This window comes from Lissotriton helveticus, chromosome 4_1 (assembly GCF_964261635.1).
Source record: "Lissotriton helveticus chromosome 4_1, aLisHel1.1, whole genome shotgun sequence".
Classification (NCBI taxonomy): Eukaryota; Metazoa; Chordata; class Amphibia; order Caudata; family Salamandridae; genus Lissotriton; species Lissotriton helveticus.
This window is the reverse complement of record NC_136063.1, coordinates 254,499,602-254,524,926: the sequence shown is the minus strand read 5'-3', so window position 1 is coordinate 254,524,926 and position 25,325 is coordinate 254,499,602. Positions and strand designations below refer to the sequence as shown.

General features: G+C 42.4%; 1 protein-coding gene across 1 annotated transcript in view; it reads right to left on the bottom strand.

Annotated features, from left to right (window-relative positions):
* Positions 1-2,538: 2,538 nt before the first annotated feature.
* TMEM71 (transmembrane protein 71) overlaps positions 2,539-25,325 on the bottom strand; it is a 237,562-nt gene continuing 214,775 nt past the window's right edge. The window contains exon 9 of the mRNA XM_078686134.1: positions 2,539-4,118. Coding sequence (XP_078542260.1) covers positions 4,039-4,118 — 80 coding nt within the window. The 3' untranslated portion in view covers positions 2,539-4,038. The remainder of the gene's footprint in view (positions 4,119-25,325) is intronic.

Genomic DNA, 25,325 nt, shown 5'->3' with positions numbered 1-25,325 from the left:
AGAAAAGAAAAGCTAATAAATTGAATTTCAGATTACCTTTGGATTACCATCTTATTTCTTTAAATACAATTGAATGCAGATTGGGGACGTTTTTGCCTCTTAAGGAAAATGCATTGAATCTAAGCCCACTCCATGTCGCCAGCAGAGCCTCTCACAGGGACCACCACTGACTTCCCAGCATTCATACATAGCCCAGTAGTGGCCCCAAACATCTGAATAATCTGCAAAATATGGGGCTCAGAAGTCCGTGGATTTGTAAGAAAGAATAAAACATCATCTGCGTATAGTGCTTTTCTGTCAGACGTCTCCGGCGACCACTCAAAGCCACTTACCTGAGCATCCACCCTTAACCAGGCAGCCAAAGGTTCCATAGCTAGAGCGAACAACAGGGGGGACATCAGGCACCCCTGTGCAGTGCTACTATGGGTAAGGAAGGGGACAGACACCTTGTTTGCCACCCAGATATAAAAAGCAGACCTAGGATAGGAACCGAATGACAAAATTCAAGTTGAACGCTTTGTCAATATCGGCCAGGAGTATGACCGCCAGACCTCCTAGACAATCAACAATGGCTAGGGCATTGTGGAAATGTCGGATATTGTGGTGTGCGGCTCTATGCGGTATGACGGCAGCCTGATCCAGATGGACCAAGTCATGCATATGTCCCATGAGTCTGTTGGCAAGAGTTTTGGCGAGGAGGTTCACCTCGATATTGAGGATAGAGCAATGTTGATATGAGGAGTGGTTCTCAGGCGGGTGGTCCGGTTTAAGGAAGAAACCTTTTTCAACATGTCTCCGATCCAGTGGGAGCACTGGGTCTGCTAAAAGTAATTTTAAAGGGCAGGATTAAAACATGCAAAAGCAAGTGATCAGGGAAAAATCTACATATAACTATTGATCCTCAAACCTGGTGAGACATGGTCTCGCTTGAGGGATAACTGCATGTACCCTTATCCTCTTGCCAGGGGCACCTTGATAGGAGGCATTGAGACCCAACTTTTACGGGTCCTTGAGAGGTGGATTCCCTTAAAGTTCTGGTGACCACTTTTTGTATCGCATTTCTTTCTTTTAATTTCTTTTGCACTGACTGGCTCATTGACAGTGCATAGCAGAGTGACCTTCTGTAAATCCTGATAAATGCCCATACACCTTATCTAAGGGTAATTTGAAAGCAGAAGCATGTTGAACATAGAATAATTAGGGATATACAGATTTTTCCCTAATCACTCGCTTTTCTTTGTTTTAATTCTGACCCTAATGGACAACAATAAAGCCTATTGTCTGTTTAGGCGATAGTTTTAACTTCACTCTGTACACCTTCTTACTCTCTGCTCTACTCACCCATATATCATTCACACATAGGGACAATTTAAAAACATCCAAAGAGCTTCTCCAAATTTTAAGAGTTTTACCCCACACCACAACTTTGTTGAAGTGTGAGAACGAACCCTATGGAGAAGCATGCCACCTGTTGGTGGATGCAGGTTTTCGTCCTGAAAAGAAAATATTTCTTCCATACTTAACAGTACATGCCAGCTCAATTTGTTGATTATCAAAAAGCCTTTTCTAGACCAGGGTATTTCAGTGTGCTTGTTGCACCCAATGCAAACCGCCGGTCTCTCCAATCTTGGAAAAGATTCAGCGCAGGACTCTCTGTTGGCATTTGTCACATAACCAGTGGTGAGATCTCAGGGATTAATTTTGGAGCAAGGAAAATATGCTATTGACTTTTTATAACTGTAACCTGAAGTCATAGTTTAAGCACGTAGGGTAGCACAAAAGGATAAAGAATGGGGAAAAAAAGCACTGGCAAAGTAAAAATTGGCTCCTCAGCCCTAGAACTCAAGTGCACTACTTTTATGCACATGTGCCCGTGCGATCAGTAAAATAGCCATCCCTCATGGCGGAAGAGAGCCATTGGTTGAAGTGGGCTTGCCCATTGCCCAAAGCTTCTGTGAGCAGAAACAAAACATGAATAGATTAATGGATAAAGAAGGCTAACCTAAAGCCCTCCTATGTATGCATATATTTATGTGTTTTGTATTTATTTGTGTATTTTTCCTTAATGATTTGTTTATTACATGAGGCTGGTGAGATAGCGAAAGCTGTCTCTAGCTCAGACCTAAAAACTAAACTTAAGAACTTCAGTAGAGAATGTACAACAGCTTCATTTTAAAATGTTCAGCTATACAGGTCTATTCATTTATTCACTCACTCAAACAATCGCTCACATGCAAACAATGTGCCATAGTGCCCAACGTTTTTCTGTTTTTTCTTTTCTATGGCCCGTCCACAACCACATTTTGCTGTTGTCTTACACATATTTACCACAGTGATTTTATATACTTTAGAAGTTTAGACGAATGGAGCCAACCGTAGTATAATAATATTTGAAATGCTGTCGCCTCGTAAGACGAGTCCTGCTAAAATATGGACGTACTGAATGGCACTCACTGACTGTGGTTTCTCTTTATTGATTTAAGATACAAAATAAACTTAGAAGAAGTGTATTCTTCTGTAAATGACTACAGTACACGGTTTATATTTCTATAATCAGTACCTTCAGAGGTATCCAAATTGGGAAACACTCAAAGAAAGTTTTATTTTCACACGTGGTACATCACTTTCGTAACAGGTGATCGAAAGGCACTTCGTTGACAGTATATAAATATCTTCACTTAATTAAAAGGCTAGAAAATACATATTAAACAATATATACAATAAGAGTTCTATACAATTGTAATAGCCAGATACTGTTCTAAATTGTCGAAAGAGACATGTTTCTGCTTCCCCAAGATGACTCGTATAAATGAAAATAGTTGAAACATGGCTGAAAACTGAAAGAGTGCAAAACCTGTCTAATAAATGTCTTTCCGTACAGTAATGTCTGAATTCCCCTCTTTCTAATCTGAATATATAGAGACATGATTTTTGGAATAATAAGAACTACAAAAATCATACAACTGAAGAAAAGCCTCGTTGTTCATTGTACATTCTTCATTCTTCATTCGATTTGGAAAAAACAATACAAAGCAGTGTTGTGCCGAAACATCGAAGGTTTACAAAGAGTTCTATTCCTTTCTTCTCGGAAACTGAGCAAGCCCTGAATCCCTTGTGGCTACAGTGACAAGTCCACTGCCCACAGCTGCATGACAAAATAGTTTTATACCATATGTGACTCGTTCCTTTTTCTATTGATTTTCTTGATAAAATGAAGACCATGCATATCTGGTATCATATAAGCCGGTAAAATTACTCGGTGACGTAACACTCGCCGCTGACATCTGCCATCTGCCATGATCTGTAGGTCAATGTGTGACTACTGGCAAGGCCAACTGTGCCTTCTGTCCTTCTGAGATCACTGAATTCAAAACCATTCCATTGGGCAAAATTATCAGCGTTTAGAAACAGCACAATTGCGACAAAACATATTATTAATTTTGCAACTTCTAGAAGAAAGGAAATGCCAAGACATGTTTGTAGTTTCTTGCCTGGAAAAACCTTACCCACAGTAACTCATTGCAATTTAATAAATTTCTGAAAAAGTAAGTACCTTGCACTGTCAAAGGAGGCGAGCATTGATCTGACACATTAGTCTAGTCTATACAGCTTCTTAATAGTGATGCACTATTTCAAAACCACCGAGTAAAAAGACCATTTGTCGACCACGAGTGTAACATAAAAGGTGAATTTGCGGTCTTTAAAAATATCTAGCATTCTTAAAAATATAAATATTTTCACTTTGTTGGCTATTATACGCATCGCAAGCACATGATACCGCATTTTCATGAGTTGGACTTTCAGCTGGAAGATTTCGAGCTTTTGTGCCATTTCTCCTCTTGTGTAGACTATGTTAGCATTGCCTTTGAATTCATCTTTGGCAAATTGTGGAATATGAATCTAGTGAGAAGAAATAGATTTTATTTGATCAGTTTCTTGAAAAAGCTTCTGGGTCTTCGGGGCAGTCCGAGATATACTTGTGCTCCTAAACTTTCTTGCTCACTTTGGAGGCGTTTGTATGTCCAGCTAAGTCGAAAGTTAGGTCCCCCAGGTAGAAATCAATATGCATACCAATATCATGACGATCAGGTAAATCGGGCTTCTTACTATGTTGAATTCTGAAAAAAGGAGACAAAAGTAGCTCAGAAAAAGCTATTGACCTTGCAAAATAAAAATGACATTTAGCCTACACAATATCTTTTCTAAATACCTTTCACCATGCCACGTGATCCAGCAGCAGTAAGGCCAGCACAAGTGTCATGATGTGGTGGCCATGCACATTAATCAACATAATCTTAAAGAATTGTACCAGAAATAGTTTACAAACTCAATATGTGATTCCAAAGAAGTAATAATGGCTGCCAAAGCCTACATTTTCAAGGTCGATCTCAATTATGAAACTGGAAGTGCAGGCACTGCATATTTGGTAGGGCAGATTAACGTTGACCTGGCACTTTTATTACCCTATATGCTCACCTGGACCGTTTTGAAGGCTGCTGAGGCTTCTTCGGAGTTGTTGCTGCACCTGGGTGCAAGCGGAAGCTCAGAGCAACGAGCTCCTGCTACAGGTGTCTCCCTAGGACTACAGCCTTCACCCACAGCGCCCCCAGGCCATGGGACTCAAATGGCTAACTTTCCATTATCATTTAGCAGGACACTTTGCATGCATGAACACACACTGTAAATGTGGAGACAGAAGACATTTTTGGGGGAATAGACCAAACATAAGTTGCATAGCACAGTTTTTCACTTTCCTTCTACCTCCCCATCTCTAAATAAGCCCATCTTATAAAATATAGCTGAGATGGATATTGAGATTATCGAGTATGATTATTATTCATACTGTGAGTTTCACTCGCTTCACCACCTACGGGAGCCTGTCAGGGCATGTCACACAGAAATCAAACGTGCTCAGGTCTCTGACTTTGACACCAGAATCAACGAGGCTGCCAACTGCCCCAGAGAGAGATTCAAGATCACAAAAACTCTGCTTGAACCAACATCTAACAGCCCACCCTCTTAATCCTCCAATCAGAGGTGCAATGCATTGGGCAATAACTCTGACACCAAAATATTGGATATTTACTAATCTTTTCAAAATGTAGATGAAGGTTCTGACCTTTTCCACTTGTGCAATAGTAAGTAGAGTAGTTCTCCTATCCTTTCTGAATTTCCCCCTCTCACGTTGGATGAGTTCACTGCCCTTTTAGCCAAATCACTTCTGCCCCCCCACAGCCCAACGCCCCTGCATCTGCTGAAAATCCTTACTCTTGGGGCAGCAAGCATCTTCCCGATCCTGCTCCAAATGGTGGACCTCTCTCTGGATTCTGGAATGAAAAGAATTTGATCCCACATGCCTGGGGAACTTTCGCCCAATTTCCCTGCTTCCAGGCATCAGCAAAGTTGCAGAGAAATATATTAATAGACTTCTTTGACTTCCTTGAGACAAACTCCCTTTTGCACCCCACTTACAAACTGGCTTTCGGCCCAAGCACAGTACTGGGACTGCCCTTTTGGGAGTTGTGGAGGATGCTAAAAAGAGATTGGACTAAGGCCGTGACTAACATCATACTTTTGGACCTGAGCGCAGCTTTTGACACTGTTGATCATTGAAAGGATTGGCATGGTTGGTGTTGCAGGTAAAACTCTGCACTTGGTGGGCTCATTCCTGAAGGAACGATCCTTCCAGACATTTGATAAAGGTTGCTCCTCAGACATTTTCCCAGTTACCTGAGGAGTACCACAGCAATCTTTGCTGAGTCCTATGTTATTTAATGTGTATCTGCAACCACAGGCGGATATTATAATTACCTTTGGGATTTCCATAGCCTTTTATGCAGATGACACCCAGCTGCTTTTTTCACTTGTTCCTGAAGGAGATTCCTCAAACTCCACCATGGGACCTTGTTTGGAACAGATAGTCAGCTGATATAATACATCTTGCCTTAAGCTCAATGGGGCGAAGATAGAACTCATGATTCTAGGGAGGAATTCCTTCCTCCAATAGGCCTTGGGTTGGCCAGTATGTCTTGGCCTTCCCCCAGCTGCTAACACAGCAAGAAAAAGCTCGGGGTGTGGCTTGATAAAGCCCCAACTATGGAGACCCAGGCCACTAAACTATCGGCCAGTTGTTTTGGAATCCTGGGCATGTTGCACGAGATTCTGTCCCTGCTCCCTCAGACCACAAGAAGGCTGGTAGTTCAGACGTTGATTCTCTGGTATTTGGACTACATCAACTCACTTTATTTATGCTCCCCTGGAGTAGTTACTCTGAAATTATAAGTGGTGCAAAATGCTGCTGCACCCATCCTACTTAGGAACCATAGGCAGGAGTCAGTCAGACTGGGCTTGATAGATTTTCATTGGTTACCTGTTGCCCAGAGAATTGAAATCAATACCTGTGCACTGCCCATAACATTTTTACTCTTGCAAAGTCCTCCTATCCTACACCAGCTCACCACCCCCCATAGTCCTAACATGCCACTGAGATCCTCTAATTTATATGTGGCTACTACCCCTCGGTTAGACGAGCGAGAAGTGGAGGACGATCTTTTAGTTTTAATGTGGGAAACTCTGGAACTCCCTTTCCTTAGATATTAGAGCCATGGATAACGAGCTAGGATTTTGAAAGGCCCTTAATACTTGCCTTTTCAAGAGCTGAACATTTAAATGTGCTCTCTGACCTCCGTGGAATATTCTCTTCCTCATCCAGTGCTGGAATGCCTATGGGTCGCCATCTGCTTTATAAATCCGGTAACATAACATAACATACTAGACTCAGTTTTGACTGTTCTCTATTGCTACGTTTGAGAGGCACGTTTACAAAATGAACAACTTATTGAAATGGAATGAAATAGTCTTAAGCCCTGATACGTCAATGGCCAACTAAGAATTTTTTCCTATTATGTGAAAATATTAGACCAAGTTTAGGAATCGGCTCAATATACGTAGAAAGTCCTATTAAAAGACAAACTAAATAAATACGCTCTAGTGGGTGCATTTCATCCATGGAACTAGGAAAATTCACATCTAGTCTCGGCTTTATCACTCCACCTAAGAATGCTGGAAATAAACACTTAGGGGGTCATTAGGATGGCGGGCGGACTTTGCCCGCCCGCCATCCTGACGGGGATTGGGACCACCCGCCATAAGGGCAGGGGGTCCCGTGGGGGGCATTAGGATGTGCCCGCCACAGTGGTGGGCACATCCTGCATTTCTAGCATTGTGGCGGGCGGAGCTCTCAGCACCGCCCGCCACAATGCTAGAAATGCATTTCAGCATTTGAATAAACAAAGCGTCAGGCACCGCGCGGTCCCTGCCGCTTTGTTTATGCAAATGTGGGGGGTACCACAGGTACCCCCCCCGTGTGCAGACCCCAGAGGGGGGGCCCCCAGAGTGAAGACCGCATGCCTTTCCGTGGCGGCATTGCCGCCACGGAAAGGCATTGTAAAATGCCCATTGTAATATGGCTGGCGGTGTCTGATAGACACGCCACAATATTATTCCTTTTCCGTCCCAGCCGCAAGGCGACCGGGGCGGAAAAGCGGCAGGCGGTGTTTCCGTCCGCCGAGGTCCCCCCGCCATACTAATATGGCGGGGGAGAAAACGAGTGAGGATGTCGGGCGGATTGCCCCCGCCAGGCTGGCGGTGGCTACCGCCAGCCTGGCGGGGGCAATCCGCCCGACATCATAATGGGCCCCTATATTCTAACGGGGCAGGGCCCACAAAACAGTGCCATTTCTCTGAGAAACCTGATGGCCTTGACATCAGGATGCTGCATTGTGCAGGAGTCCTGTGATGCAACTTTTCTTTCCCAGCCACTGACCGGCACCTCTTTTCCAGCTTATATAGGGCTAATTGACTTAGATTTGGATATCTGGCCATTCTCCTCATGGTATCCGACCTGGCAACTTCAATCCTCATCACCTTCTGGGCTTTTGAGGGGGTGAAAGTGGTGGGAACCAAAACCACTGCTGTCCTGCAGTGCAGCTTTATAGGCAGATTAATAGGATTGCAGAACAGAGCTGCAAAATGCAGAATGGTTGGCTGGGCTACACAGGCCATGGAAGGAGTAGGGGTGTTGCTGCATGGGTGGCCTGGCATTTGGAGCCAGGTGATTGTAGAGGAGACCATGCTTTAGGCATAGCAGACCAGACTTGAGCCTTAGAAGACACTGCACCAGCTCAAGGAGCTCGTATCCGAGGCCTAGATGACCCGGCAGGTGCTGGAGACACAACAGGCGTGAGCATCCGGAGAGCCCCGGGCGCTCTGGAGGATACTGCACCTGCCGTATAGGAGACACAACATCAGGTCAAGTCTGTCAACTGTCAGCACTCCAAGCAAGGGGTGGAGGTAGTGCAAATGAGAAGGGACGGGCGCAGAATGTATGTACGTCCTATACTCTCATTTTGACCACTGCTTTTACAGTTCTGACCCTCTAAGTGGGATTTCTGTGCACCACATACTTAAAGACTCCCATTTTTCTTAGTACCCCTATGACCCTGCCTCTCTTGGCATCATCCACAATTTCCTATTACTGGCCCTTGCTACTCTTACTCCTCTTCTTGGTACCCTTTCCCCTTGCACTCTTTCCTACTAACATCTGTCCTCTTCTTTTCTGAAACTGTGTTTCCTTCCCATTATAATCTTTACCCATTATAATGGCCCTCCCATTTACTGGTACTCTGTGTTGGAAACCCTTACAGGGGGATCCCCCTGACCTGGTTTGTAGGCTTTTTCGGCTCCGACTCCAGTCTGGTGTTCGTTGCTCTTCTCCCTGGCCACCCACCTGCCCCTCTCCAATGGCACTTCCCTGTCCCTCTTCCATAAGTAGCCATCTGCCCTTCTTTCCCAGCACCCACCTGCTCTTCTTCCATGACATTCCCCTAGCACCCAGACATCCTTCTTTCCTGACACCCCCTGGTGAACTTATGTGAGTTCCGAGGTGGGTCTGTATGAGGGCAGAGTAAGCATTGCCTCATTAGTGCAAAGGTGTGACACAAAGGGGGTGAAGGGGCCTGTTGAGTGCAAGGTCAGCTGTTAGTGGAGTGTGAGCAGAGTACCTGTGTGAGTGGAGGATGAGTGGGGTGCCCGTGTAAGAGATCATTAGGCAAATGTCTTTATTGAATCTGAACTCTATATGCATTTGCTAGTGACTTCAACCTCATTCCCTGTCCTACCACGGCTTTTCAATTTGCTGATTGAACAGCTGAAAACAAGGACTTGACTCACTTCCCGGGACTGCCCACCACATGAAAGCCAGCGGGCTAGACTCGCGTAGGAGAACACATAAAATCAGATATGCACTTGGACACGCAGCGGATGTGCACCTAAGGCAAGTCTGTCTGCGCCGGTCCACGACCATGCTGCACCTTGCCCCAGAACCCCTATCAGTTCTGTTCTAGAGAGCAGCTCCTAAACTTGCAAAACTATGGTAACTCGTCGAAATGTATATCTTTTTTTGCAGTCGATGAACTTTACCACAGCAATAACAATAGCTGCACCTCATGTGGAATTATTTAAGATCACTCACTGCACTCATCTGTAGTTCAGTCCCTGTCCCTCCAGCCTGCCATCCCCCAGGTAAGTGAATTTATCCAGAAAGACCAAATATATGGGATACCTGATTAATACCAGGTCTGTTGTTAAGAACAATGTGGACTTTGCAGATTTTATCAGGACACACAAGCCTGGTTGGGTCTTTGTCATTAAAACCTGGGAAAAGAGGCATCTGTTCCTGGCCCGGTGGACGCCATCCCCCAGGCTTCACAATCTTTGGACTCAACAGGCTGGGGGGGTGGGGCTGGCAGTTATTCACAAAAATAAGTACTCATGCTTCATGGAACCGCTTTCGACTTCGACCTACTGTGAAGTGTTACACTTTTCCATAAGAATAATGCCTACCAGCTCATTTGCTGGACCTAGATCTGCCTTAATATCTGAGCATGCGCACCTAATGGAACCACACCTAGGGAAACACAGCCTCGTGATCCTAGGTGATTTGATCTTCCATCTGGAAGACAATACATGCAAAGACTCCGGGGACTCAGGGACATTTTGACATAATGTGGACTCTCACACCTTGTAACAACACTCACACATGGAGCAGGCCATACTTTGGACGCCATTTTCATTTCAAGTCTGTTTTATTTTTAAACAACACCCCTAGTAAGGGCACAAGAACACAGCGTTAAGCCTACACCCTCTATCCGAGGCCGGCCGCGAAGAATGCGCAACAGAGTTTGCTCAATTGAGGTGATTAACACAGCGCCTTGCCAACAACCCTAAAGGGCCGGCCGCGTGGCTTTAGGAGAAGCTTTTAAAGTCGCTCAGCGGTGGAAGAACCCCACTGGCGAATCCAGGAGGGGAAATGAGGGAGCAACAAGCTCATTACGTACTAACGAACCAACAGGGGTTCTTGAAAACAGAAAGGAGCTACAGAGGAAAAAGGAAAAAGGGAAAGTGAAGAAGAAGCAAGCCAGAAACAGAAGATAGAGAAGGGATCTTGCTAGCAGGCGTGGCGGGCTGGTCCATGGATGGAAGGCAGCACTCGGATGCCATTTTCTACGACTCTTGCCTGAAGGCCTTTGAGCCCCTAACACTAATCTGGACCAACCACCATGCAGGCCCCTTTTCCCTTTCCTGGCCTCATATACAAGAGGTTCCTAACTGTGTGAACAACAAAATGCTTAAAAGAATCTGGAAAGGGCTCTCCCAAGAAACTCTATCTCACGCCTTAAACAGCTGCAACATGACTGATCATGAGGACATTCAACTTGCAGCCATTGAGTTCTCCTCCTGGCTCACCTCTGCTATCAATACTGTCGCTCCCATTAAGAATATCCATGCACGGAGGAAGCTACTGACTTCCCCATGGTTTTCTTAGAGGCTTAGACACCTAAGACAATCCTGTGGTCGCCAAAAACGAGCTTGGCGTAAAAGCTATGACCCGCAGGAAATGGCCCCCTACAAGTTGGTTAGGGGTAAATACAAAGCTGCCATTAAAAAAGTCTCTCTACTGAACCAATAAGTTTGAATCAGCCAAATCTTCTAGAGCTGGTCAATCTGCTCTCCGTACCCTCAGGCTCCTCCAGCATGGAAGTATCTCAGGATTTCTGTAATCAAATTATGAGGTTTTTCAAACTAAAATACTCGATATCTATAAAGAACTTGATCTCCGTAATGCAGAGTCCCCTACCTCTCCCCAATGGTACACCTATGCAGAGATAAGTCCACCAGAGACTATGGTAACCAGGGATAGTCCGATAGCTTCCCTCTCTTGGTTTACCCAGTGGACACCTGAGGTAAGAGTCTCATCTACTTAAGATGAAGTCAGGCTTACCCTTTGAACCTTGCCCTCCTAAGAATTAACAACCTTCGAACCATTGTTGATGAAGGGCAGTCTGAGGCATTGATCCTTTTGGATCTCTCCGAAGCCTTCGATACCATCGCCCCGATCCTGCTGGTGGGATGGCTGAAGGAATTGGAGCTCACAGACTCAGCGCTCAAGCTTTTAACTTCCTTTCTCAGTGACAAGTTGCAGACAGTAATCTTAGATCTAGTCTTTTCTGAGCCTATCATCCTACCATCTGGGGTTCCTCAGAGCTCCTCCCTGAGCCTGACCCTATTCAATCTATATCCTAAGCTCATAAGGTATTTTGAGTTTCAGGCTCTCTCCTAAGCTGATGACATGTAAATCATCGTGTCCATCACCAAAGATACAGAGGCCATTTCCACCAACTTCAGAAACTGCATGCAGGCAGGACCCATCTGGATGGCCAAAATGAACTCAGACTTAATGGAGACAAGACTATGGTCTTGATCTTTGGGAACCAACCATCTATTTGGAATAATTCCTGGTAGCCAGAATAGCTAGGCACGTAACCCATTCCCTCTGATTCAGCAAAAAATCTTGGAGTGTTGGTTGGCATCAATCTGTCGTTTGACCTGCAGAATTCTCAGGAAAGATGCTTCCCTGTATCTCCCTTTCAACAAGCAAGCAAGTGGCCCTTGCAATGATCTCATCCAGTTTTCACTATTGAAATGCATGTTACCTGTATAGTTACAAAACTGCTGTTGCCAAGCTACAGCCAGAACTAAATGTGGCAGCAAGATTGATTCTCAATATTCCTAAATCTCAATCAGTCTCGGCAGACATATCTAAGCTCCACTGGCTACCTGCGAACAAACGTATTGTCTTTAAAGCTCTATGCATTGTTCACAAGGCATTGCGCAACATTGGGCCTGAAGGTCTTAAAACCACGTTTCAATAGTATACTCCCTCCAGACAGCTCCAGTCTTCAAGCCATAACCAGGTGCTTGTCCACCAATTTCGATAGGCAAAGATGGGGAAGCAGAGCTTTCTCAGTGACAGCAGACAGGCACTGAAATTTCCTTCCCCACCTCGTCATTAGCCTCGAGAATTACACCCCATTCCAAAAGGTCTTAAAAAACGTGGCTCATCACTCTCTAAAGGAGGTTTCAAGGTCACTTAACACTAAAACGCCTTTTTTCGGCTGTGCTCCCTCTTCAAGGTCTAACCGTTATTACCACCTTGATGCCTTTAGACATTTGTTTGCACGCTATAAATCCCTCTTCATTTCATTTCATATCTTTTGGACCATTGTCAATTTGGATTTCATCCCTACCATTGCACTGGGTCAGCTCTAATCTCTGTCTCTAAGGAGTTTTGCTTGGATCAAGGTGGAAAAGCCGGGTTCATTCCTATAGACCTTAGTGCTGCCTTTGACACCATTTCTAAACCTATGCAGCAACTCACTAACTTCAGCACACTGCTCTTAGGTTTCTTCTTTATTTTTGTCCAAGAGGACTCAGGCAGTCTACTTTGCTCCCTTCCATTCAGCCCTCAAACTAAGAAGCCTGGAGTAGTGCAGGGTTCCTCTCTAAGACCCACTCTATCATATTTAGGTCTCCCCTGTTTGCTAATCATTTTGTTTTATTTTTGGGTACAGTTTATTCTTATGCTAACGACACCTCAATTATCATTTCTTTCTAGGATGAATACCATTCTGCCGCTGACAATTTTCAGACCTGTATGTCATCTGTAGCCTCCCTGATGTCTGCAAATGCACTTAAAACTCAATGGGTACAAAATGGAACTCCTGATATTAGGAGGATCTCCCTTTGTCGTGTAGTTCCTATAAACCTATATAGGATCTGCACGTTTAGACAACGTACACTTCGGGCTTGCTGTCCAAACTGATTCCTGCTGGCTTGCTGTCCAAACTGATTCCGGACAGCCCCCCGAGTATGTCAGCCTGTATACCAGCTAGCTCACAGTGCCACTAGAAACCACTCTTACCAAGCAGAAAATAGTTCTTGGCAACTATCAAACATGACAACCCTGATCCCTCATAATCGTGGAAACAGTGCTACTAGTCGATCAGTCATCCGTGCTCACTTTGTCTCGGAGAGAGTTACAAAGAATAAACGATGGGGACATTTCTCAATAAGTATTTATTGAAACAGCGTCATTCTAGTGTAAAATAGATGTGCTGAGACAACCATTAGACAGCAACAGATTATAAATGATTATAAGAACTAACAGAGTAAAAGGAAGGTAGATTTCTACCATACTGCTAAAACGGTAAATACAAGCAAGTATTAGTATACATGACAGTAATAAAAGCATACTCCTACGATGCTACCCTAACTAGATTTACATAAGTGTACCTAGCATGGATGTGGGTGTAAAGCCAAGAATCCCTCTAGGATAAAGTCAACCCCATTACCTGAAGTGAGAGACTGTGGGACCCCGTTCTAGTCTTGAGGTGGACACCCCGAAAGGGATGTGAGACCACTGCGAGTTGGAGTGTCTGCGTTCAGGAGCCTCATTGTCTCGCGTCAGTGTGTCGGCATGGAAGTCATTTTCTCCTCTCTCTACCTTAGCAAGAGATGGTGTATATGTACCCAAAGTGATACCCCCGGGGATATACCTTGCTGTATCATGTCGAACTAGGATGATGGAAGGAATAACCCGTGTACATAGTTTTTATGCAGGAGGTGTTCGGCCTGCTGTCCAGCTGTGATGCCAAGAATCTTCATGCATAATGATTAAGGCCTTTCAGAGAAAACCCCAGGTCCTCTCATCATTGCCTCAACTAGGTAAAAGGTCAGTCCTAAGAACCGTGTCAGGCAAAGGGCTTTGAATTTGATTGTTGCATCATCAGGCAGCCAAAGATGCAGTTTCAAGTACTCCCTCACTGATTCGTGATTTGGCGTTTTGAGGAGACTAGCTGCCGCGTTCTGCAAGGTCTAGAGTCGCTTTATAACATACTTTGGTGAACCCAAGAAAAGGGAATTACCGTAGTTCGGGCGGGAGACCACCAAGGATTGAATTACCGTTTTCCTTAAATGCTCAGGGCTAAGCTCCAAGACTTTCCAGATCATTCTAAGTAATCCTAAACATGTGCAAACCAGCTTTTTTGCTTGGCTGTCCATTGTTATTGCTTAGTCCATCCATATTCCTAAATTCTTGATGGGGCAGTTGGGGATGGGGGAGTTCCCCATAAAACTCGGCCAACTGGACAGAGGTCTGGGGACAGCGTTGTTCCCCAGAATCATCAGCTCTGTTTAGTCACCATTTAATTTCAAGCAGCACTTGGTCATCCATGTAGCCACTTTTTCAAACAGGGTGCCTCAACATAACATTAATTTTATGGTGCTCTAGCAGGTTAATAAACTGGGAGTGTTCTGCAGTTTATGCTATTTGTTTAGTATATCCTTTTTGGTGATAGCAGGCCTATATAAAGTCTTGATTTTATTTTTTGAATCCACATATGTTAATGGACACATCAACATAGGGGATCCCCAGATCGTTAGCATGGGTAAAGAGCACCTAGCCAATGCATTTACTATTGTCAATAACCTGTTCCATTCATCAGATGCACTGGAGCTGTCTGACACAACAGTGCTCGTGTGCCTCGGACGGCTCCCACTCGTCCAAGCACATGGCACTGGAAATCCCTCTGGGATTTCTGTTGTTCCAAAACAGCCTCGAGAGCTGGGGAAGAGCTTCCCTAGCTCCAGAGGCTGTTCTGATTATTTCAGTGAACTGACTAACAGCACGTAAATGTCATTTCACTGAAAACGAAACTGAAATGAGCCGATCTGCTCATTTCACTTTCATTGCCTACATGCTTTTGGGGCTATATCAGCCCCCCCGAGCATGTAGGCAGACTGGAGAGGTATCATTGCAAAGGGGAGAATATTCCGTTTCCAATGCTTGGGGATCGCTGCAGGAGGGCGATCCCCAAGCAGGGATCCACCACTAAACACCAATGACGGGGGAGTGGTTTGGGCAGATTCAGTATTTCTGCCCCCCCCCGGGGGCAGATAGGGGCAATAGCTCCTGGGTGGCAGAAAGCACACTAGAACTAGACACAAAGGATTTTTTAAATGTAAATTTAGGAGTGGGGCAGCCCAAAATAAGCATGCAATTGCCCCCACCCCCAAACAAACTGGACAGTCTTTCTGCCCCAGGGGAAACTGGGGGTTATTACCCCTGATATGCCCCCCGGGTGAGAGGCAGAAAGCCCACTAGACACCAGGGATTTAAAAAAAATCTTTTATGGAAGAGGAGTGGGGGCTGCCCACAATGGGCAAGACCATGCCCCACCTAAATTAAATTCCAAACAGTCTTTCTGTCCCTCTTGGGGGGTAGATTGGGGCACTAGCCACTAATATGCCCCCGGGGGGGCAGAAAGCCCACTAGGCCCCAGGGATTATTTAGTTTGAATTTGTGGGGGGAGCTGCCCAAAATGGGCATGTCAACGCTCCCACCCCCAAACACAAATACCCGGAGACGTGGGGGAATGCTCGGTGGATGGAAGTTTGTAGCTCCCCGCAGATTCCGCGACTTTCCATCACAGAAATTTGAGGAAAATATTGGGTCTTTTTTACAATGTTTGGGGTTTGCAAATGATTTTGGGTAACAGAACCTGGTGAGAGCCACACAAGTCACCCCATCCAGGATTCCCTTGGTTGTCTAGTTTGCAAAAATGTAGAGGTTTGCTAGGTTTGCCTATGTACTGGCTAAGCTAGGGTCCAAAATCCACAACTTGGATATTGCAAAAAAAGGGTCAGTTTTAAGTGGAAATATGTGATCTGTCCACGTTGCGTTTTGAGCCGTTTCCTGTCGCTGGCACAAGGCCTACCCACACAAGTGAAGTATCATTTTTATCGAGAGACTTGGGGGAATGCTGCATGGGTGGCAGTTTGTTGCTCCCCGCAGATTCCAGAACTGTCCATCACAGGAATGTGAAAAACCTGGGGAGAGCCACACAAGTCAACCCATCCTGGAATTCCCTGGGTGTCTAAGTTTAAAAATATACAGGTTTGTTAGGTTTCCGTAGGTGCCAGTTCAGCTAGGGTCCAAAATCCACAGCTAGACACATTGTGAAAAAGGGTCAGTTTTCCATGGAAAAATGTGATGTGTACGCGTTGCAGTTTGGGCTATTTCCTGCACTAGGCCTACCCATACAAGTGAGGTACCATTTTTATCGGGAGACTTTGGGACATGCTGGGCAAGTGGAAGTTTGTGGCTCCCTGCAGATTCCAGAACTGTCCATCACAGAAATGTGAGGAAAATGTGAGGTTTTTTTTTTTACAAACTTTGAGATTTGCAAGGGATTCTGGGTAAGAGAGTCTGATAAGAGCCACATAAGTCACCCCATCCTGGATTCCCCAAGGAGTTCTAGTGTGAAAAAATATACAGGTATGATACTTTTACTAGGTACCGACTGAGCTAAGGTCCCTCAACCTACAGCTAGGCACATTGGAAAAATGTAATGTGTACATGTTGTGATTTGAGCCGTTTCCTGATGCGGGCACTAGGCCTACCTCACAAGTCATGTACCATTTTTATCAGGAGACGCAGGGGAACACAGAATAGTAGAACAAGTATTATTACAAATTGACTTTCTATGCATTTCTGCCTTCAAAATGTAAGACAATCTGTTTAAAAATGCCCTCCGATTCACATGCTAGTATGGGTACCCACATATTCAGAGATGTGCCATTAACCACTGCTTCTAAACTCCATAGTTCGTTCACATTTCGGAAATTCATAGGTTTCCTTGTTACTTTTCAACCTTTATGTTTTACCAAATTAATTGCTGTATACCCAGTACACAATGAAAAACCATTGCAAGGCACAGCTCAATTATTGGCTCTGGGCACCTTGGGTTCTTGGTGAGCCTTCAAGTCCTTTAGGAGCCTGTCAGACAGTCGGAGGCCGGCCCGTAATCCATATGGATGGTGTTTTGCGCCGTTCGGATTACGATGCTCGGTTTCCAGCAGGCTTTCCATGCCGGGCTTTCCAACATGGAAAGCCTGTCAGAACGAGAGTTTGGAGGCCCCTAGCAGGCCCCCCTTCTGGTTGCGGCCTCCGGTTAGGGGCCTGAGGGGGCACCTGTGGTGGCCACTTGTTGATCCCTGCACCATGTGGCAGGCACCCTGCCACGCAGTGCAGGGATGAACATAAACTCCCAGTTTCCTATGGGAGCTAGTGCTACGGCCGGTTTATGGGAATAGCACATGCTCCCGTCGGGAAATGTGAGTATATGACCGCAGCATGTGCGGTCTCATTGTAATTAGGTGGTCGGGACCACTGACCAATGGTTGATCGGACCTGTATCCGTGACGGTTGACATCGTGATAAGCTAATCTTTTTTGTTTGTGTTTTTAGTAAGATAATTTATTATTTGTGAAATTGTTTAAATTTGTCTTTTTAATTGTATTAATGTCTAAACATGATGGATTTATAACAATTTTTAGCAGCAGGATTGGGATTTAGGGGATAAAGGTGGGAAGATTTTTAAAAAGTTGAGATTTGTTTGTGTAAATTCATGTAACTTATTTCAATGATATACATTTAAATATTGAAAAATTTGCAAATTATTTTCTTTCATTAATAATTATTATAAATAGATCTTAATTATATCCAAAATATTGTAAATATTAAAATAAATATTTAACTTGCAAGAAAGTAAATAATATATTATATTAAAATAAAATTTAGTAAAGTTAAATAATTTAAAACATTTTTAAATAAAAAAGTCCAAATGTATAATTTATATTAAAAAATGTATAGCAATAGCAATGGCATATTTTAAAAACAATTAATTTTGAAAATTATTATTGTAAAAATATTTTTTGAATGCTTTAAAAAAATTGGTTTGATATAATTTTTTAATTTTGCGGTTGTTAATTCGGGATTATTATTTTATATTTTATTTTATGGTTCTAAGTTTAGGAATGGTAGCAAGTATTTAAAGCATTATATTAATTATTAATAGTGAGACAATTATTCTTTTATATGTTAATTTTTAGTTATGAATATATAGGTTTTCAGTTTTAGTTAGTGTGTTATTTAGTATGTTTTAGTTTATTTTATAGATCAAAAATTATGTTTCAGTTTAGAGTATTGATGGTGTATATAAATGTTTTAGTATGTAGCCCTTTGCATAACATGTTTTAGATTGCAAGGGAAATAGTAAATTTCACTCCTTTGGTGTCCATCACCTCCCCGAAATTGGCTTTGATTGGAGTGGGAATAATACTTTTCACCCCTTTAGTTACCAACACCTTCCTTAAATTGTGTTAGATTGGAGTGGGAATAGTAAATGTCACCCCTTTAGTGTCTAAAACCTTCCCCATATTGGGTTAAATTGGATTGGCAATTGTAAATGTCACCCCTTTAGTGTTCAACACATTCCTGAAATTGGGTTAGATTGGAGTGGGAATAGTAAATGTCAGCCCTTTAGTGCCAACATCTTCTCCAAATTGCTAAAGATTGTAGTCAAAATAGTAAATGTCACACCTTTAGTGTCCAACACCTTCCAAAAATTGATTTAGATTGTAGTGGGAATAGTAAATATCACCCTGTAAGTGTCCAACACCTTCCCCAAATTGGTATAGATTGGAGTGAGGTAGTAAATGTCACCCCTTTATGTCTAACACCTTGTTCAAATTGGTATGGATTGGAGCCAGAATAGTAAATGTCACCCTTCATTGCCCAACACCTCCTCCAAATTTGTACGGATTGGAGTCAGAATAGCAAATGTCACCCCTTTGGTGTCCAACACTTTTCCCAAATTTATGTAGATTGGAGTGGGAATGGTAAATGTCACCCCTTCAATGTCCAACATTTTCCCCATATTGGGTTAAATTGGAGTCGGAATAGTAAATGTCACTCCTTAGTGTCCAAAACCTTCCCCAAATTGGTTTAGGTTGGAGACAGAATGCTAAAAGTCACACCTTTAGTGTCCAACACCTTCCAAAAATTGATTTAGATTGTAGTGGGAATAGTAAATATCACCCCTTTAGTATCCAACACCATCTCCAAATTGGTGTAGATTGGAGTCGGAATAGTAAATGTCCCCCCTTTAGTGTCCAACACCTTCCCCAAATTGGTTGATATTTGAGTGCGAACAGTAAATGTCACCCTTTTAGTGTCCAGCACCTTCCCAAAATTGGTTTAGATTGCAGAGGGAATAGTAACTGTCACCCTTTTAGTGTCCAACACCTTCCCCAAATTGGGTGAGATTAGAGAGAAAATAGTAAATATCAGCTCTTTAGTGTCCAACACTTTCTTAACCCTTCCATGCTTCCGTCGGCCATTGGCCGCCAGCAGCACTACCTGCCCAGTGCTGCCGTCGGCCAATGGCCGACGCGGCCCTGCCCATTTTGCGGAAGTGCCGCACTTCCGCAAAATCGCGGGCGCATGAAACGGGTTAAAAATGGTTTACGTTGGAGTGTGATTATTTATTTTCATAATTTTAGAGTAAAATCCTTTGTTTAAATTGTATTTGCATGTAGTAGAAATAGTTTAGATTTGTTAATTAGTGGTGTTGGTGTTCAGAAATATAATAAAAAATTGTTAGTGGTATGTTGTAATAAATAATATAATTAATTACATATGTTTATAGAATAAAGATGTTACATGTTTCTAATTTTATTTATGTTTTCACAGTTTATTTAATGTATATTTGTACATTTTTAAACATATATTTCAACTTAAAAAACCTTTATACATAAATAAATAAAGAAAACATTTTATAATACATTGTTATTCTTACTTAAAAAATGTATATCATATTTAAACAGTATTGTTTCTTACATTTCCCACTTTTTCCCAATTGTTTAATTTTTTTCAACATTTCCTAAATTATTGTATATCCTCTTCCACGCTCATGACGAGCTGAGCTCATCATGAGCCACAGCGCTCCGGTGCTCATGACGAGCTCAGCTCGTCATGAGCCATGGAACGCTCGCATGCGGGGATAATTCCCCTGCTGTGCGAGCGTTCCACGGCAGGTAATGCACCTGTAACGAGCTGAGCTCGTCATGAGCACAGGAGCGCCGTACCTCATGACGAGCTGAGCTCGTCATGAGCATGCGGGCGCTGTGCGCGCCCCCCTCCCCCCCAGCGCTGTGGGGGAATAACCCCCGCAGCGAAGGGTATATACACATTTTCAACACCATTTTAGTATACGTTTTTTAGTATATAGTAAGTAATTGTATTTATTTTATACTATTTTTTAATTTATACTTCACAATTTCCCACAACCTTTATTGATATGTTTAACTTTTAATAATATTTTAAATTTTAAATTATTTCCTATTAACTTCTATGGGGAGATAGTCTTTTTTTAGTTTAATTTGGCAGGCCTTTTATTTTATCACTACCTTCTATTTTTTAGTCTATTTGGGTCATTTGTATTCTATTTTCCGGTGAACCAAGTCGCTGTAAGGTGCTGCTGTTGTCAGAACAGGTAAGTCCTTTTTAAAGGTTTTTTAATGGCTTTTAGTGTAGGGGTGTGGGGGGAAGTCTAGATATTAGCTATAGTATTTTTTTTTTTACATTTGGTATATTGATAGTAGTGTTTTTCACTAATATGTAGTTTTTAGTTTTCATACACTGTTTAAGTAATTATCGTTATGTTTTGTTATATTGTGCTATGTTACTTATTTTATGCTGATTGAGTGTAATGTATATGTATATTTGGGAATGTAATGTGTTTTGCAGTTGGGTTTTCATTTTTATTTTAAAGGATTTTGTCTTCGAACATGTCTTATGGGCACTGGGATTTACTGTTTTATTTTTAAGGAAATCAATTTTGGTTTATAATAAACCAATATTTGTAACTTTGTTTTCCTTTGTTTTTGGGTTTCCAGAAGGTCTTTATTTTTAAACACGATTTTGTTTTTTTATGGTTCCTCGATACTTTGGATTGCTTTGAGTGATCTCTGCTGGATTTATTTTAGTCTTAGCATTTTTGGGGGCTTTTTAGAAATTCTTCTTCCCATTTTTTTGGGAATATTATTTTTGACTATGTGGATACAGAGGAAGATCTGCAGCTACAGAACAGTAAGTCATACTTATATTATCTATTTTGGGAGATAAATGTTATATCCTCTTCCATGTGTCGGACAGCTCCCGGCCGCCCGACATCAGAGTGGGCATGTGCGTTGGACGCCTGCACCTCGGGGGAATGTGCGCCACGGCGAAGCGGATATTTTATTGCTTGTGTGTATATTATGTGTTTGAATTTTGAAAATATGTGGTTTATTTGTTGAATTTATTTTGCGTGATGGATTGAGTTTGCTCTTTGAGCTTTTTGGTTGGTGAGGTTTATATTTTTCATGTAAATAATTTATACATTATTTTATTACCTCAGTCTTATTTAACATTGGAGTTTTTTAAAGTTTAGGCTTATGTAATAAAATAATGGGCCCAATTCACAAAAGAAATCTGAGACTAAATCTTAACTTTATGACTTTTGGTATTCACAAAGCGCATTTAAGAGTAGTAAAGTTAGGAATTTGTTTCAGTTAAACTTAAGTATTGGTCTTAAGTTTAACCTAAGACCAAACCGAGGATTAACTGAGACAAAGTTTTGGTCTTAAGTTTGAGTTTTGGTCTTAAGTTTAACTTAAGACCAAAACTCAAGTTTAACTGAGACAAAGTTTTGGTCTTAAGTTTAAGTTTTGGTCTTAAGTTTAACGTAAGACCAAAACTCAAGTTTAACTGAGACAAAGTTTTGGTCTTAAGTTATAGAAAATACTCCAGTTTAACTGAGACAAAGGGGGTCATTAGGATGGCGGGCGGACTTAGTCCGCCCGCCATCCTATCGGTGATCAGGACCGCCTGCCATGAGGGCTGGGGTCCCGTGGGGGTTATTAGGATGCGCCCGCCACAATGCTAAAAATGCATGTATGCATTTGCATAAACAAAGCGGTAGGCACCACGCAGTGCCTGCCGCTTTGTTTATGCAAATGCAGGGGGGTACCACAGGTACTCCCCGTGTGCACCCCCCACCTCTCCTTCACTCTGGGGACCCACAGGGGGCCCCCAAAGTGAAGACCGCATGCCTTTCCGTGGCGGCATCGCCGCCACGGAAAGGCATCTATTTTGGCCTATGGTAATATGGCTGGCAGTGTGTAATAGACACCGCCACCATATTAAACCTTTTCCGCCCCGGCCGCAAGGCAACCGGGGCGGAAAAGCGGCAGACGGTCTTTCCGTCCGCCGCGGTCCCCCCGGCCATAGTAATATGGCGGGGGGAAATGGGTGGCGGGCGGGTATGGATGTCTGGTGGATCGCCACCGCACGCACGGCGGTTGCGATCCGCCAGACATCCTAATGGGCCCGAAAGTTGTCTTAAGTTTAAGTTTTAGTCTTAAATTTAACTTAAGACCAAAACTTAAGTTTAACTGAGACAAAATCCTAACTTTACCACTCCTAAATGCCCTTTGTGTATACCGAAAGTCATAAAGTTAGGATTTTGTCTCAGATTACTTTTGTGAATCAGGCCCAGTATGTTTATTATTTATATAAAAATGATTTGTCATGTTTGTATAGATTTTGGGACAGTTTTTTGGGACTTTTGTATGTTACTATTTTTTTTTTAATGATGCTTTTGACTAACATTTCTAAGTAATATACTTCTTTGTTGTTCATGAGGAGTTTGACTTTAAATTGTAATGTGCCAATCATTCTTTAGATTTGTTTACAAAGTTTAGGTGCAATCTGGCTTACAGATTGCTCCATCCATAGTTGTTGGTAGCTTTGCTCTTTTTGTGATGCTTCTATAGTGGAGTGGAAGGCACTGTGCCATCCTTCCACTGCGTTTTGGCTTCCTGTGCCAAGGTGCTGTCATAGACATTCCACCATGGTACTTGGAATCTGGGTTGGTGTCTGTATCCGGAGCGATGCAGTCTGCCAACCGAAATGTTTTTGAAACAATCTATTAGAGGGCCTAATTTGTCTTTGTTTAGTTGATAGAAAGGGCTTTCTATAAGTAAATTGTTGTGGTCAGCTAACTCTGTGACAGGGACATAGCCTAGTACCAAAATTTGTTTTATTTCACGGGCAAATTGGGTGTTTGTAGCATATTAAACACTTAGGGCAGATTGTTGGAGGTGTAACTAAATGCTTTGAATAAATGGTTGTAATAGCCATCTATGGCTGTGTGGGGTAGATTTTCAAAAGGGTTTAAATCATGCCTTGTACAAAGTCTATGATTATTTTTTGTGGGTAGTAATTATATGTTTTATGTGTAATGTGGTTTAAGAGTGTGTAGTAAGTGCTGCTTTGTTTATTTGGTAGTAGTTATTTTATGTAAGGGATGTTTCTGTTTTGATATTCACCATGTACAGCACGTTATTACTTTTCGAAGTCTTAGGGCCCCATTACGAAGTCCACTCGCCACCGTAACGGAAATCGGGACTGACCGCCAGAGGTGCGGCGGTCCCGCTGGGCCAATTAAGATGCGACCGCCACCCTGGTGGTCGCATCCCGCATCTACTACATTGCGGCAGGCAGCACCATGTGGTGCCTGCCACCTTGTGCCTACCGATGCCAAGTGCACCCCCCAACACCCCGGGGGCCCACAACAGGTCCCCAAATGCAAAGACCGCATGCCTTTCCATGGCGGAAAGGCCTGAATCCGTACACATCGTAATATGGCAGGCGGTGCCTGCTAGGCAAAGCCACCATATTATGGCCCAGGTCCGGACAGTAGGCTATCGTAACGATTGCCTACCTGCGGAAAAGCGGCGGACGGTCTTTCTGTCCGCCGCTGTACCCCCGCCATTGTAATATGGCGGGGGTAAATGTCAGGAGGGCGGGAAAAGATGTCAGGCGGCCGACTTCATAATGACCCCCATAGTGTTTTTTTTTAGGAAGTACATATAAAAAGATAGAAGTTGGGAAGTGTTTTGTAAATTATTTGCTATTTTACATTTGTAATTTTATTTACAAGTAAGTTTTAGTTTAAATATAAGTTTTACTTACTTGGGTAGGTAATTGATGAGATGTATGTATTTCTTCTTTAAGGGTCTTGACAGAGAATGCGGCAGAGTTTCCACTTCTTGTAGCTTTTGTTGTTTTTGAAGTATTTAGTTGATAAAATTAGTGTGAATTTTATACTGTTGATTTGTGTGTCTAATGTTATTGGTTAAGGTTGTTTATAGTTTGATTTTATTGGTTAATTTAGTTTTAGTTCGAATTTATTTTAACCTGTTATATCGGTATACGCTAAACATCAATTTAGGTTTTAATGATGTTTGATATATAGTTTGACAGCTTTTAAAATAATTATATATATATATATATATATTCATTATTATTTAGATTGTTGTATAAATGTTTGCAGTAAATGCACTTTTTTTTGGTTATATTGTTATGAATTTAGTTATATATTTTATTATTTCATTGGGACGAATTATAGATATTTTGCTGATATAATATATTTATTTCTAATTCAAACATGCGTGTACAGTGTTTTATGTTTATTTTAAATCATTGTTTTATGTAAAAAGTGCTTTTTTATATTTATTAATGGTAATTAGTTTGGTGATATTATTGTAGTTGATATTATGTGCATCAATATTTTTGACATTTTATATGTTTATTTAAAAGTGCTGATATTTTTGTTACCGATCTTTGCGTTTTTGATATAAGTAAAAATCGATATTTTTAACGATATTTGTGTTCTTGATATTTGTGGTTTTATTAGTTAAGTATAGGAAGGCAAAGTTTTTGTTAAAAATATTTATTTTTAAATATTTATGTGTTTCAATATTGTATGCATCGATATTTTGTCAGTGATACCTCCTGTGCAGAAGACAACAGCGGTCTCTGTCTTCACCATTTATGTCACATACAAACATTTCCTGGAGGGCTGGTGTGCCTTGATGGTGGTTGGAAATGGAGTCCTGTTCCTCCTGATACGCTCACCTCCTACTAGCCTCAGACAAGTAAAGAGGCCAAAAGACATCTCTCATGTAGCCTGACCCTC